Source organism: Sinocyclocheilus anshuiensis, unplaced genomic scaffold (assembly GCF_001515605.1).
Source record: "Sinocyclocheilus anshuiensis isolate Anshui unplaced genomic scaffold, SAMN03320099.WGS_v1.1 scaffold222, whole genome shotgun sequence".
Taxonomy (NCBI): Eukaryota; Metazoa; Chordata; class Actinopteri; order Cypriniformes; family Cyprinidae; genus Sinocyclocheilus; species Sinocyclocheilus anshuiensis.
In genome coordinates, this window is record NW_015542408.1 from 3,099,338 (window position 1) to 3,115,730 (window position 16,393).

Consider the following 16,393-nt stretch of genomic DNA (forward strand, 5'->3'; position numbering starts at 1 on the left):
ATAGTAAATAAAATAAAATAATTGCTTTATATATTTTATATATATTATAATTTATACTTATATAATATATAATTATTGGAAGGTAAATACATAAATTTATTCTCATAAATAAAATATTTATACTCGTTCATATGCACAAAATTGTTTTTTAAAAAGTGCAAGGGTCAGACTCCCTGCTATGCAACTTCTTAGAGTTCAGTGTCCATGTTTTGACTGGCCTGCTGCACACGTTTGTAAGACTCGTGCAGTCAAACATGACAGATAATTAAAAGTTTCATTTGAGGTACTTAGTAGCACCTAAACAGGATATCCTCAAATCACACTTGTATATTCTGCCTTGATTTCAGTCATATTACAAAAATTCTTACCAACAGAAATTCCACATGAATTTTGTGATTTTACATTTCATTAAAAAAACATACAAAAAATAAAAAAACAGCTGACAGTTTTAAATGCCACTCAGGAAGCCCTTTCTTGTCTGAGTGGGGGAATATAAGACAGAAACCATTAATGTGCAGTGTACCAGGCTTTGTACAGATAATAAAACATCTGCATCTTCGGAGTAAAGGTCTCTTCCGCTGGCTGAGGTCCAGCTCTATAGGTCAATTTAGACAACACACACACAAAGAGAACTGAGTGCACTGCTACTCTTTCTTCTGGTGTCAGCAGCAGAGATGAGTGAGACAAAGCCACACAAGCGCTCGGTCTCCCCCGACCACAGGAAGAGCTCTGTTTGGAATCTGTCAAGTCAAAGCCTCCCTGTCGTCCAGCTCTGTGCTTTACGAGCACGTCTGAGAGAAGAGGGACAGAACCGATGACCTCATGCTTCAATAGCACATTACTCATGTCTCCATAAACCACTGACGCCAAAGACAGGGAAATCAGGGGAGGAGCGGACCTTCATTGTTGGCAAGTAATACCATTAATGGATCTCCTGCACTATATAAAAGCCGAGCTGCTGATGGGATTGGCAGGCCTCGGATCAATGACTATGCAAGCCTGCTCATCTCATTACAAAGATAAGCTGATATGAATCAGTGCACAGTCAGCAAATATGCCTGACCTTGTATTTACACATGTGACCGCCCACCATTCACTCATGAACCACACTCAGACCTTTCATTGACCTCAAAATATAGGCCTTTTTTTTCAAAACAATCTGATTGGCTGTTTCTATAAAACTTCTGCACAGGTTTTATCAGTCAGGTAGGAAACAAAATTGCATTTACAAGGTACCAGGTTGTTCCAAAGAGCACTTCAGAGGAAGAACTACAGTAGATGAGGTTTGTTGCAACATTGAATCCTTGAAGAATGAGATATTTTGTTTAAGCAAGTAAATGGGAAACTTTAGCTAATACATAAGGCATCAAAAGCTAACAACGTACAGCATTTTAACAATTTATTAATCTAGTTTAATGTTAATCTCAACTAATGTCAATAGACAACATTTGATTTAAAATGATAGTAGTAAATGTGGGAAATCAGGGTTATAGATAGTTAAAACAAACTAAAAATAAAAAAATAACTTTTTAACTTAAAATAAATGTAAAAAAATGTTAAATTAAATTAAATAAATATCAAAATATATTTAAACATTTCTCATTTTAATTTGGGTTAACTTGACGTTCAAATACAATTTTAATTTATATTAACCATAGGCATGCATATTAAAACATAACTGCTAAAAATGACAAAAACACAACTTATTCAAATTATTAGCTGAAATTATATCAAATTATAAACAAAAACAGAAAATATAAAAATAAAAACTGGTTCAAAAATGGAATAAAACCTATTATAGTATTTCAATGATACTAAAATAAGACTGGTTGAAATGAACTAGTGCTGTCAAATGATTAATCGCGATTAATCGCATCCAAAATACAAGTTTTTTTTACATAATATACTGTATGTGTGTGTACTCTATATTTATTATGTATATATAAATACACACACATGCATGTATACATTTAAGACAAATATGTTATGTTTATATATTAAATATATTTATATATAATATAAATTATATGAATATAAATATATAAATGTAAATATTTTCAAAATATATATTGTATGTGTATGTATTTGTATATACATAATAAATATACACAGACACACACACACATATATTATGTACACAAAAACTTGTGTTTTGGATGCGATTAATCACGATTAATCATCTGACAGCACTAAAATTAACATTAACTAAAATTAATAAATATGGTTGAAGTATTGTTCATTGTTAGTTCATGTTAACTAATGCTGACTAATGTTAACAAACAAAAGCTCAGTGTTACCCAATGAGCAAAAGTATATTATATAGGCTATATTTATGAATATATTTTAGATTATTACTGTAAACATTGTTGTTCATTGTTAGTTCATCACAAAAAACTTAATGTTAACAAATCTGATCTTATTTTAATGTGTAATCGGGATATCTTTGAACAGTATATTCTGCTTTGTTTGAATTTTGTTCATGTAATCTTTGGGCGGATGGAAATTCAGAACCTTTTTTTATTTTGCATGAGTTACTGGTTTTCTGCATTGTTGATCAATTATTGTGTTATATTGAGGTCAATTTCATATTTAGCTGTCGTAAATGTCACATAAATAAGCCTACAGCACCACTTCTTCACATACTCTCGTCAACAAGTTGAGCAGGATAGTGTTTTTCCACAACACTTGTCTTGTAAAACAAGGTTACACTAAGTCGAGCCAGCAAATGAACCCTAATAAGAGAACATTGAATTTAATCAGCTAACACACCAAGTCATTGAATTGTGCCTAATAAAGTCTTGATATGTGATTCTGTTTTCAAAAAGAAACCATAAAAGCACCCAAAGCACAGTCTGTTTCACAGAAATCAGAAGGGAATCTCAAAAATAATTCAGTGCTTATGTTATGAGATGATGTAGGATAAGCATCATTGTTTGAGCTGTTATATAAACAAAAGCTTTTATTAGTGTTATTTTAGTACTATTTATAGTATGTAATAATATTTTGATTTAGCTTTTATTTTCAGTATTAATTTTACTTTTAGTTTAAGTTTTAGTAATTTTATTATGTGCTTTTGTCATTTTTATACATTTTTGTTTAATAAAAATATTTAAATTTAGCTTTATTTTTCAGATTTATTCTTAGTCATTTTTGTTAGTCTTTTTTTTTTATTATTTTTTTTTACATAATTTATTCCAATTAGTTTTTCATCTTTGTTTAAAAAAAATGTATTTAATTTAATTACCAAAAATGCTGTTCTAGTTAAGAATAACAACAATGAACAATTTGTTCATTCGGTCAGTCATTTGTACCTTAACCTAATTAGTCTGGTTTAAATTTGTACCTTAACCTGAAAACAATCAATGTATATCTTTGAGAGGATTCACATTTTATTCAGTGTGCATCTAGATTAACTTTCCACACCACCAGAATCAACAACAACTTCAGCTAAAGCACTTTTTGTGTTACTCAATATTTTCTGTTGCAATAAAAGAAGCTTGATGTACACTCCGGCATTACAACACCAACTCTCCTCCGGATCTCTTCCAAGGAGCCTGTTCTCTCAGTATGGAAGAGAAATCTCTGTTTTGGGAAGATCATTGTAGGGTTGAACTCTGATAATAGGGCTGTTTCTCTCCGGTGAGCAGAGCTAGAAGAGAAATGAGGGCAGAAAGCCCAAACACTCACAGATCTACTAGAGTATGACTAAAGATTGACCACGCAGAGCCAACGAGAAGATTCAAGTTACTTTACACACAACATGAACACTTTCGCACAGAGTTATTCACAGCAGATTTTTCACTATACAGTCTCAGCCCAGAGCTAAATTCAAATTTCTATGAAATTTTGCAGTTTTCATCAGAATTCCATGTGGTTTTGACCGATATCATATGAATGTCACCATTTCAAACATGAGAACTTTATAAGAAAAGCTCTGCAATGAGGAAGTTTATCTGCATGAGATTCTGTGTAAAACAAGTTATCAAGTAATGACCAATGTGCTTCTTGCAGCCCGGAAAAAGCTGATCCAGCTCATTATCTCACCTAGCAGGGAATCGAATAAGCCAAGTGGAGTGTAGTAGTGCACAGATCGACCAAATGACTACATGCACCAATGATTTTAGGCCACGAAAACTCTCTGTAATACAGTTCTCCATATCATAAGCCATAACCATAGGCTACTATTATAAACAGATACAGGGGCATGACATTTATAATAGCAGCTTTTAAATGTAAAAGGCAAACTACATTCAAAAAATAGACAATATTCAAAGTTTGCTGTCAGGTTGGCATAAAGAATTTCACATTTTTACAATGTTTCTTAAATACCTTTCTTTTCTTTAGCCAGAAGCAACAGTTTGGAGTAAAAAAAACGGCATAATAAAGAATGAGTTTCTTACAAACACGCAGCGTTTCACTTCACAAGACATTAATTGGTGGACTGGAGTGGTATGGATAACTTGTGGGTTATTGTGATGTTTTTATCAGCTGTTTGGACTCTCATTTTGATGGCACCCATTCTCTACAGAGGATCCACTGGTGAGCAAGTGATGTAATGCTAGGTTTCTCCAAACGTATTCAGAATCAGATGAAGAAACAAACTCATCTACATCTTGGATGGCCTGAGGGCAGATTTTCATTTTTGGGTGAACCATTCCTTTAAGAAATGTTTTTAGGAATTCAAAATATTCTTAATTTTATTCTTAAGTTAGAAAATGAAAAGGAGTTTGTCTTTAGATATGACTAGGGGCCCTTCTCTTCATTGCAAAATAAATTTAAAAAAATCACCCATTTTGTTGTCTATCAGACAAAGAAATCACAAAATAATATTAAACGAGTTACAGTACATAAAGTTTAATACTTAAGGTTAGAGATTTTAACAAACTCCTAATCCTAAGTAAGAGCAACAGCATTTAGTAAGCATTACTAACTAGCATTCTAGTTAAAAGTAGACTGCTACCAGTGATTAGACAGATGCAACAGGTTCTTGTGTGCTGATTAAATATTTGAAGATTAAAGATAACCAGATCTCAAACAGCTTGTGTTATGGTCTCTCAGGTTTCACAACTGTTCTGGGTGTAGACTGTTTCGTGTGTGTGTACAAGGGTTCAAGACGAGGCAGATCAAATGTTGTGGCCAGTATATAAGGACAGTTGTAGCCTTGCTCCATCTGGTGAGTGGGATAAAACACAGACAGGTGGTGAGGCACACACACGACATCACTCCCCATCACAATCAAAGACTTCCAGGAGTATTGCTTTCCAAGACCGAGCCCAGCCGTAAGTCTGGCTATTAGCAGGACCTCCCCATTGATCCAGGCCTGTTCGCTGCTCTGCTCCAGACAGATGGTGACCAGGATGCCCTAATCCTGCGCGTCTGGGCCCAGCCGTCAGCACGCTTTCAGATGGCAGAGGATTATGCACCGTAGGGATGACCTGCTACTATGCTCATCTAAGGCAACCTTCCCGCTTATCTGTTCTGTGCCACTATCGTCACCATAATAAGGATAAATAAAATAAATCAATAAATAATGCTTTCAAACAGGTTTCTCAAAGACTGACTAAAAACTATCACTCTAGCATTTAAAAATTAATATGACATTTTAAAAGAAAAATTAATTATAATTAACATCTTGTTTTTGAAAGAAGTGTCTTAAGATCATCAAGGCTGCATTTAATTGATCAAAAATAGTAAAAATAGTAACAGTAATTTGTGAAATATTACTATCATTGGTGTTCAGTTATCGATTCTTACTGGTGCTTAATTAATAACGGTTTTGTCATTATCAATGTTTAAAAAAAGGATTCTTTATCGAACAGAATTTATATTTTAACAGTATTATTTATTTGAAATGTAAATTGTTTGTTATTTATTACACCATTCTAAAATTATAAATATCTTAAGTGTCACTTTTGATCAAAATGTCCTTGCTGAAGAAAAAAAAAAGTATTAATTTCTTTTTTTAAACTACTTATCCCAAACTTCTGAATGGTAGTGTATCACAGTTTTTCACAAAAATATTAAGCAGCACTTAATATTTTTTCAACATTGTTAGTAATAAGAATGATAATAAATGTTTCTTGAGCAGCAAATCAGCATATTAGAATAATTTTTGAAGGATCATGTGACACTGAAGACTGAAGTAATGATGCTGAAAATGCATATATATATATATATATATATATATAGATAGAGAGAGAGAGAGAGAGAGAGAGAGATATAGATATAGATATACATTTTTATATATATTCATCATTCTTTAACTGTATTTTTTATTTAAAAAAAATGCAGTCTTGGTGAGCATAAGAAACTTCTTTCAAAAACATTTAAAAATAATCTTAATTAATCCAATTACATTAACGTAATTAATGACAGGTATATAATGTCAGTTTTAGACCGATAGACCAATAGACAGATAGAGCTGGTGCATGCAAATATAAAATATACTTATGGTCTGTTTTCACTGTATAATGGTAAAAACAATTTTCATCTTAAGGTGTAATATATTCCTTCATAAACTTTTACATCAAACATCGCTTCTTTATATCTTGTTTAATTCGCAATTTGTGAAAATTAGTTTTGGTAAGAAACTGCCATCCAGGATCACAGACAGCAACTTTTCTTCCTTTAAGTGACCATCATCTGTATGCAGTACATCACTAACCATGTACTTGTGGAAGCCAATGTTAGTAAATGATTCCACCAGCCCTGCTAATAGCATTCTCCTTCTGCAGTGACCTTCAAGTGAGTTAAACTGATGGTTAGAGGGAATGCATGGACTCTCTCTGTGTGTGTGTATTGCATGTGATGCTTGCATTTGTGTATAAATATATGATCTTATATAATATATCTCAGTATGCAGAGAAATTTATACAAATTCAATTCAGTTGAATTCAGCTCTCATCTAAACACTTTTACAAGTAGCCAACAGCATGTACAACACAACTAATTTTCAATTATTGTCCACAAAGCCTTCTTCCAAGTACATGACAGCAGAGTCAGAATACAGATGATACTTTTAATCTATCCTAATATGTTCTCCAGCATGAGTGGCTTCTACTTGTTTTGTATTCCCGTGGGTGTCTTTAGATTGCGGCTCTCCTCTCAGAGCATGTGTGTGAGTGTGAGATGTCATTAGGGAGTGTGTGTGTGGAGCCGGAGAGCCTCCCGATTGCTGAATACTGCAATGCAGCAGAGAGAACGACCACACACACCACAGCAATGTTAAATCAACCTCTGTTCCTACAACCTTCCATACTTTTTTCACTCTCCCCATGTCACCCTTTCCTTCCTTCCTCACATCCGTCATCCTCTTCTCTCTCATTTCTCCTCGTCACATTGGTATGTTCAGCTCTACTGACCCACTTTGTCGCAGCGTGCAAGGGCGCGAGAGACTCTGACACACATTTTCATGCATCTTTGATTAACACAGAGGGCCGTTTATTCATTATGCTCATATCTATTCTACAGTGACCGCCGCATTACACCAGAACTCATTCATCATTCAAATGGTCAAATACAGTTCGCTGATGTTCCTGCATGCAGAAATTGATAAATTAGCCAAGGGTGATTTATTATTATAAACGACCTTGTAGATCTGCAATAAATTACTCCGTTTACTTCAGTATGTGTGTTCCATACATAAATATGATTGTAATGCATGCAAGTCATTTGTTTTTTGCTTGTGCCTGCAAATACACTGCATTGAGAGCTATACTGTGAGATTTCAATGCATGCTAAAACACAACAGGTGCAATCATAACTTCAAAACGACATGTGTCACTCAGCTTTCATTGTCTGCATCTGGTTTATCCTGTTTTTCCTGGCTTTGCGGAAGACTCTGTTCTAAACCACACATAAACTATTCACCCTTCAGGATAGCAGTGACAGTATACTATACAACAATGCCTAATATGGAGTTTTAAAGTATTTCTCCTCAAGACAAAGAGTAAAAACATTGTTAAACATTGTAAGAATCATGACAGGGTGTTTGAAAAATGGTTCGCTCAATGGCATGTTTAGTCAATGTAAAATAAAAAATGACACTATTTACTTTCTAAATACACTTTTCTGGTCTCACCCAAAACAATACTGAAGTATGTAATATTTAAAGTTAATTAAGATTTGCTAATGTTATTAAAGTAATAAGATAATTTAATGTTTTTGAACAAAAAAATGCTCTGCTCACCAAGTGTGCATTTACTTGATCAAAAATGCAGTAAACAGCAATATTGTGAAATTTTATTATAATTTAAAAGAACTGCTTTCCATTTTAATATATTTTAAAATGTAATTTATGCCTGTGATGGCAAAGCTAAATTATTTATATAGTGCAACTGAAATATATATTTGTTGGTGCATGCAAATATAATATAATTTTGCATTCCTTATTCCCAATTATATATATTCTGTGTTTAAAATTAATAATTTTAATGCAAATGCAAAACAACAGCAAAAATGACTAAATAGATAAATTACTGACGGATGGTCTATTTACACCAAGACTGAAACAATTAATTTTAAAATAATAAAAACGAAAAGAAAAACAAATTCATTGTGGTATGGTGGCATTTATTAACAATCAAGCTTAGTGGCACCAAATATCTGTAGCTACAGCAGTTTTGCATGTGTGACCCAAATCTTATATCATACTGTAAAAAAAAAAGAAAAAGTAAAATTTATTTATACAGCACCTTTTACAGACAAAGCGTCACAATAAAACATAAAATCAAAACAAATTGGATACCAAATATTGCAGAAATGTAATAGCAGCCTAACTATACGGTTAATTAAAAGCTTGTCCAAAGAGGTGTGTCTTTAGGTGTCTTTTAAAAGACTCTACAGAGCCCAATGTTCTCTGTGTTAGAGGGAGAGAGTTCCAGAGCCTCGGAGTCGGAGCCACAGCACAGAAAGCACGATCACCTTTTGTCTTAAGACGTGTTCTAGGAATAGTTAAAAGGACCAGGTCAGAAGACCTAAGGACTGACCAGGAGAGTGTGCAAGTAATCAATCCTGAATATAGGAGGGTGCCTGACCATGCAAGGCTCTATAAGTAATAACTAAAATTTTAAACTGCACTCTAAAAGCAATAGGAAGGCAATGAAGGTCCTTAAGTACAGGAGTAATGTGGGACCTCTTGCTGGAACTAGTCAAAAGCCTTGCAGCTGCATTCTGTACAACTTGTAGCCGCTCCATAGAAGATTTGTTCAAAGAAGTATACAGAATAGGGCTGTGCAATTAATCGCATGCGATTGTCATGCGCATCTCACAGTGTTGGGGAGTAACTAGTTACATGTAACGGCGTTACGTAATTTAATTACATTTTAAATAGGGTAACTTGTGATCTGTAACCTATTACATTTCAAAAGTAACCTTCCCAACACTGGCATCTCATCAGTAAAGCCGGTCCCGTGATTAGTAGTAAATCTCCATCACCTGCTTTCAGATTGAGCGGCATTCACTACACAGAGCCATAGTTCACTGACAATTAGGCAATATTGCGTTCATAATCGCAGATGAATCGCATTTGATTATGAACGCGATATCGCCTAGCTTGTCAGTGAACTACGGCTCTGTGTATTAAATGCAGCTCCATCTGAAAGCAGGTGATGGCGATTTACTACCAATCACGGAACCGGCTTTACTGACGAGATGTGCATGACAATCACATGCGATTAATTGCACAGCCCTAATACAGATCATTGCAATAATCCAATCGTGATGAGATAAAGGCATGAACAAGCATCTCCATCTCTTTTTTTGAGACCAAAGATCTCATTTGAGCAATGTTCCTGAGATGGAAAAAACATGAACGAACTACAGCTTTACATGACTGTTAAAACATATAGCTCTGTCAAAGATGACACCCAGGTTTCTTATGTCACTGCGGTCAGAGAATGCTAAACCCACCATAGCCTGCTTAATCTAATGCCTGGTTCAGACTACATTTTAGCCCAATTTTGCCACAATTTGCTTGACGTAGGGTGTCGTGGGGATTCGTAAATGATAATGGGTGTCGGGATGCAAGATTCCAACGTTTCAGCACGTGTAGTGTGTCATAGTGGACGACAGCCGATTCCGCGTCTGCGATACTTCACGACAGAAAGACTAGCATGTTTAATTTTTTTTCCATCGTCCATGACGAGTTCTGTCACATTGGTGACATTGACCAATAGCAGCACAGAAGCTCTTTCATACACAGGTTTCAAACATGGCGAAACGAAAGAATTATGAGATGGAGGAATGATTCGTGGAGCTGTGGCAACACTACTCCTGCCTGTAATGATGTGTCATCGAGGGACTACCACAACAGAACAAAGAAAGAAAAATGCTGGCGAACTATAGCGGAAGTGCTTCAGCAATGTTTACACTCTTGTTTTCGGAAGTCAGTCGCTAGTTCTGCCTTCTCGATGACATCACGCGCGTCGTTAAAGACGGCACGCGATGAATGGTCGGGAAGCAACGTGTAGTCTGACATGTTTCTTGTCCACGACACAACAAGATTTTAGGAGTCAAAATCGTGTAATCTGACACAGTGACTATCGTGATCGGCATTAGGCGTAATACTGTCAGGGGCAAAGATCATCATCTCAGTTTTATCGTTATTAAGTTGTAGAAAATTGACTGCCATCCATTTGTTAAAGGGGTCATATGATGCGATTTCAAGTTTTCCTTTCTCTTTGGAGTGTTACAAGCGGTTCGTGAATAGATAAGATCCCTAAAGTTGCAAAGACTAAAGTCTCAAACCCAAAGAGATATTCTTTATAAAAGTTAAGACTCGTCCACGCCTTCCTAAAATGCCTCGTTTAAACACGCCCCTACATGTCTACTGTTGCCTACATGTATTGCCGCCGCCGCCATGTCGTGGAGACGCTGTGTATTTTGTTGTGAAAACGAAACTACTTTGTTTGGCCTTCCAAAAGAGGACACAACTAGAAATCAGTAATTAAGTTGTATTTACAACACTGTTCCAGAACAGTTCACTTCATCGCACCAGGACACAGCAATACAATATGGTAAGGGGCGTAACATGCTTGAGGTATTCGGCCAATCACAACGCACTGGATAGCTAGCCAATCAGCGTACACCTCGCATTTCAGAACGATGAGCTTTGTAAAAATCGACGCGTTTCAGAAAGGTGGGGCATAGAGGAGAAACAATAATGTACAGTATGTGGAAAATAATGTGTTCTTAACCTTAAACTGCATAAACACATTTCATTACACCAAATACACACAATAATGTTCTTTTTTAGCAACGTCATATGACCCCTTTAATGGAGACTAGACAGTTCTGCAGAACAGACAGTTTATATAGACTATCAGGACTAAACTAAATATATAACTGAATGTCATCGGCATAGCAATGATAAGATATTATTTTAAAACTGTTAATAATCTTGCCAAGAGGAAGCATATACAGGCTAAACAACAGAAGGCCAAGCACAGAGCCTTGTGGCACACCACAGGACAAAGGAACAGAATCTGACATATAAGATCCTATAGACACAGAAAAACTCCTGTCATACAGATAGGAGGATAACCAATCCACAAATCGACCCAGAAATGCCCACTAGGGAATACAATCTATTAATCCAGATAGGAGGATAACCAATCCAAAGCCGACCCAGAAATGCCCACTAAGGAATACAATCTATTAATCAAAGTAAATAAAATACTGGCCAGCAAGTTTCCCCCATCTGATGAAAAATAAAATCAGCCCATCTGGTGAATATTCACTACAAAAGATAATGCAGATGGAACCAGGGTGTCCTTAAACCTTGCGCAAATGTACTCATTTAGGTACAATTCATGAAAACAGGACAACTCCCCGAAGAAAGCCTCATCTTTAATTAATACACTACAGTCCAGATGGAGTTAACTGTTCTTTTAGACCTGAAATAACATTCGTATTTCATTCGAATAATATTAATCCAAGATTTGCTTTAATCTCAGATGCTTTGAATGCACTCTGACCTTCCATTGGTCTCAAGATCAGATGATAATCAAGGTCATAATCAGTTAAACCTGCAGGACAACACACCGCTGGGGAACATCTGCTTTGTGGAGGACTATAACTACAACAATGCAGATTTGGTTCCTTTCCATTTACAGTATATGCATGTAAATATAGGTGTACATGCACTCAGTTGAACTACAGCACCATAAACGTCAACCTCAGATAACCTCACATTTATTTACAGCATCGGCACAGCATTCAAACAAGAAAAATGCATTTCACGGCCCTCGTAAAGAACCGGCTCGGTATCTCACAGACATGTGGGGTCTGTCAGTGGATCTGTGACAGCTGCATAAGCCTGCGCTAATTTTCCTACCTATAGCAAGCCAAGACATCTGCACCAAATGCTCGCTTGGCTTAATCAAACTGCTGACTTAGCATAGGGTGGAGTTTGTTATGGGAGCCGTGTGAGCTTTAAAAATAAAAAGAACACTTCTACTTTCCTATACTGCAGTCAATAGATTGCAGATAAAAGTACAGTTAGTTCAATAGGCTATGTAATACTGTCTTAAGGTTCTAGCCAGGTCATGTTTAATTAATTTTTTTAAACATGCATTTTCAATGTTTTATCAGCTTGTTTTCCAATGTGGTGATGATGGATACTAATTATACAATTATACTTATTCCAGAGATGGCTAAAAACAAAGCAAGAAAGACAAAATATGGTGATAGTATCACCTTTTTTAATACACATTCTTTGTCTTGAACCCACTAAAACTCTATAAAGTGAACTAAATCATTTCACAACAGTCTATGATGTAAAAGAAAACAACTGATTGTGGTCTTCCAGCTAGTGAATCAATCATTACCTCTACACACATTCATAAATGTTGGTATTATACACTGTAAAAAATGACTGTGAATTTAACGGTAAAAGACTGTAAAAATGCTACAGTAAAAACCTGTTAAATGGTTAACGGTAAATTCCCCTACTACAGATTAGACAAAACAGATTTCAGTACTTCAATAGGTTGGTATAGTAACATTATATCAGTTAATGAAATTACGGTATTTAACTGTAAATTTAAGTTAAAACCGTAAAACCTAAAATGTTGCTACCGTATTTTTTACGGTAAAATTCCGGCAACCACAGCTGCCGTTTTTTTACCGTCAATTTTATGGATTTTTTTTACAGTGTAGATATACACTACTATTCAAAAGTTTGAGATAGGTAAGTTTTTTTATGTTTTTGAGATAAGACTGCATTTATTTGATCATAAATACAGTAATATTGTGAAATATTTTTACAATTTAAAATAACTGTTTTCTATTGTAATATATTTTAAAATGTAATTTATTTCTGTGATGCATAGCCGAACTTCCAGCAATATTACTCCAGTCTTCAGTGTCACATGATCCTTCAGAAATCATTCCAATATGCTGATTTGCTGCTCAGAAACGTTTCTTATTATTATCAACTTTGAAAACAGTTGCTTAATATTTTTGTGGAAATTGTGATACATTTTTCCAGGATTCTTTGATGATGAATAGAAACTTCATCAAAGAACAGCATTTATTTGAAATAGAAATATTTTGTAACATTATAAATGCTTTTACTGTCACTTTTGAATCATTTAATGCATCCTTGCTGAATGAAAGTATTCAAATCTTAAAAAAACACAGAGACTTAATTTCCAATCCTCTCCTCCTCATTAGGACGACATTTTATGGCAACAGAGAGTTAGGAATTTAGTTCAGAGAACTCAAGCTTAACTAGTTAATCAGATTAGAAATAGGGATGCAACGATACCATTTTTTCAGAACTGGTCCGATACCAAAAATTCGTATCGGCCGACTCTTTAAAAAAAAAAAAAAAAAGGAAAAAGGGAATGTAGAATGTCTATACTTCTGTGTTCACCTGATCATCACTATTGTGTGTGTTAAACACAATCTGTGACAACTTCATTTTAATGAAAAATAACAAATGAAAAAATATATTATCATAATCTATGACAAAAAATACTATTATAAACTAGGTTAGTGGATAATTCAGCAGCAAAATTTATTCTAGAAAAATCATGGGTGCACAATAATTTTAGAAAAACATTAAACAACTAAACATTTAGTGAAACAACATTATTTAGTGGGCAACAAATAAAAGTTAATAAGTGTAGGACTAAATCTGGTAAAATGTTACACATTGCTCTTTGTATTGTTGTAAAATACATTCACAAAAAACAAGTAGCCTACAAATATATACTATAAAATTAAAAGACATTTCTTTTAAATGCATAGCTCAGTAATGAAGGCAGCAACATATGATAGAACAGAACAAAAAAGACTATTAATAATCTTTCATTGCACAAAAGTATAATACGAAAGGGTATGGCTCCAATACAGAGCGGCACAAAGCGCTTATACGCATCCCGTGCGCAGAATGATGTGCTTGAAGCAACACGGAGTCACAGCGTGCAGCAGTCGGAGTTGGATCGATCTCGTCAGACCGATACCCGATCCGTCAGAAAATGGCAGTATCGGAGCCAATACCGATACAGAGTATCGGATCGATGCATCCCTAATTACAAGCACCATGTGATGAGTAGAGGAAGGCTTTTCTCCTTTATATACATAGATAGTATTGCTGGAGTCCCACTTTATATAGTTTTGTAGCGTAAAACTGTAATCCATTTTCATTTCATGTATGAAACTTGAAAGAAATAATAGTTTTTCTAATGTTTGAAGAAGAAATCTGAAAAATTTGTGTATGACATTTGATGACTTGATTAAAAAAAATACTCTGGATGTGTACAGTGATGGTATAATGACACTTTTTATACCACACAACTGTATGATAATCCTTATTCAAACACAATGGCATTACCATGATGCTCCAAAGTAATTAAAAGAATACTGTGTTATTGCTATTGTGCATGTCTGAAAAAAACATGGCAAGAGTAGAATAATGCAGGTGCGTTCTACTATAAATCACAAGACCAGGTCCACTTTTCCACAGATAAAATAGACAAAGTAATTTTTATTCTTGGCCACTGCCCTAATTCAATCCATCTGGCTGGCAAAAATATCTAAATTAAGCTGCATTCTTGCTTTGGAGAGAGAACCGAGCCAAATTGTCTATGCAAAAGCTAGACTAACTCTCAGAAGTTTATAGGCCATGTCTGCAGCACACAGTCAAAATCTCTTTCAGATTCTGCACTTCCTGTTTGTACCACACCTAATTTCCTTCTGAGATCACTCATCTGTTATCAGACTCTTATCTCTCCTCTTTTCCTCTCTATGGTCTCTTTAGCCAATAGGAAATTCCTGCATCGCTTATGCTGAACAAGGATATTCATGTGACTCACCAAACTCTGTCTTTAGCAATGTGCTACAAAAATTAACCACCTTATGTGACTACCTCCAAAATGAGACCTGACTCACAATCATAGATCATCATTCCACTGACTACATTCACCTGGTTATTTAGGCATGTTTCACAAAAAATAGCTAAAAACATGTCTTATCGTGTGAAACTGAGTTACTCACCCGGCTGGGTAGGCAACCAGTCCTGAACGTGGGTCACACGCCAAAGCACGATTCCCAGCGGAAGTGATTCCCAGGACTTTCTCCAATGTCACCTGTAGAATTACATGAAAAAAAAGTTTCTATGGGTACTACAAGATCATTAACATAACAAACAGCCTTTAATGTCACATGAAATGAAATAATATCATACAAGTTCTGCTTTTACATCGTAACATTATTTGAATGTTGTCTGAAATTTAATTTATATATTAAATATATAATACAAAATATTAAAAAATATCTCAAATATAAATTAAACTAATTTATAACTAAATTGGACATCTAATCAAAAAAAGCGAGAAATCACATAAAATGTACACAATTTCTTATGAAAAGAACCAAAATTACAAGAAAAAAACCCAGGAAAAACTAATTTTGTTGTGAGCAAAATTTCAGCCACTTAAATTACGTAAGTGTTCTATTATTATATTAGTGATTACAAAGTCTATAACTGCATGTAAATTATGTGATCGAAAAATAGACATCTTTTTAGTCAGTATGAGATGAGCAATTCAGCTGGTAAATTACAGTAGCACAACAAATTCACTTGGATGAAGACCTCTTGTAAAAATAGTTTATTATGCAAGACTTTGTTTAAAGAACCTGAGAGACTTTAAATGCCCAGAGCACAGAACGACTGCAAAGTGGTGTTGTCATCTTAAATGGAAATTATGAGCTAGACATTTTCCATGAGGCTTTGTTAAGTAGAGCTGAACTGCTCAAACTCAAGGCAACATGTTGAAGCACAAAACAAGCTTAAATATAAAATGCACAAATCTGCAAACAGTAAGCAGGCTAGGTAATGTTTCAATAGCATTTCCATTATAGTGTCCTCATTACAGTACAACTACAT

At 34.8% G+C, this 16,393-nt stretch overlaps 1 protein-coding gene across 1 annotated transcript in view; it reads right to left on the bottom strand.

Annotated features, from left to right (window-relative positions):
- The window catches only part of LOC107693179 (mitogen-activated protein kinase-binding protein 1-like), a 51,382-nt gene that overhangs the window by 31,685 nt on the left and 3,304 nt on the right, over positions 1-16,393 (bottom strand). The window contains exon 2 of the mRNA XM_016492471.1: positions 15,502-15,593. Within this exon, the coding sequence (XP_016347957.1) occupies positions 15,502-15,593 (92 nt within the window). The remainder of the gene's footprint in view (positions 1-15,501; positions 15,594-16,393) is intronic.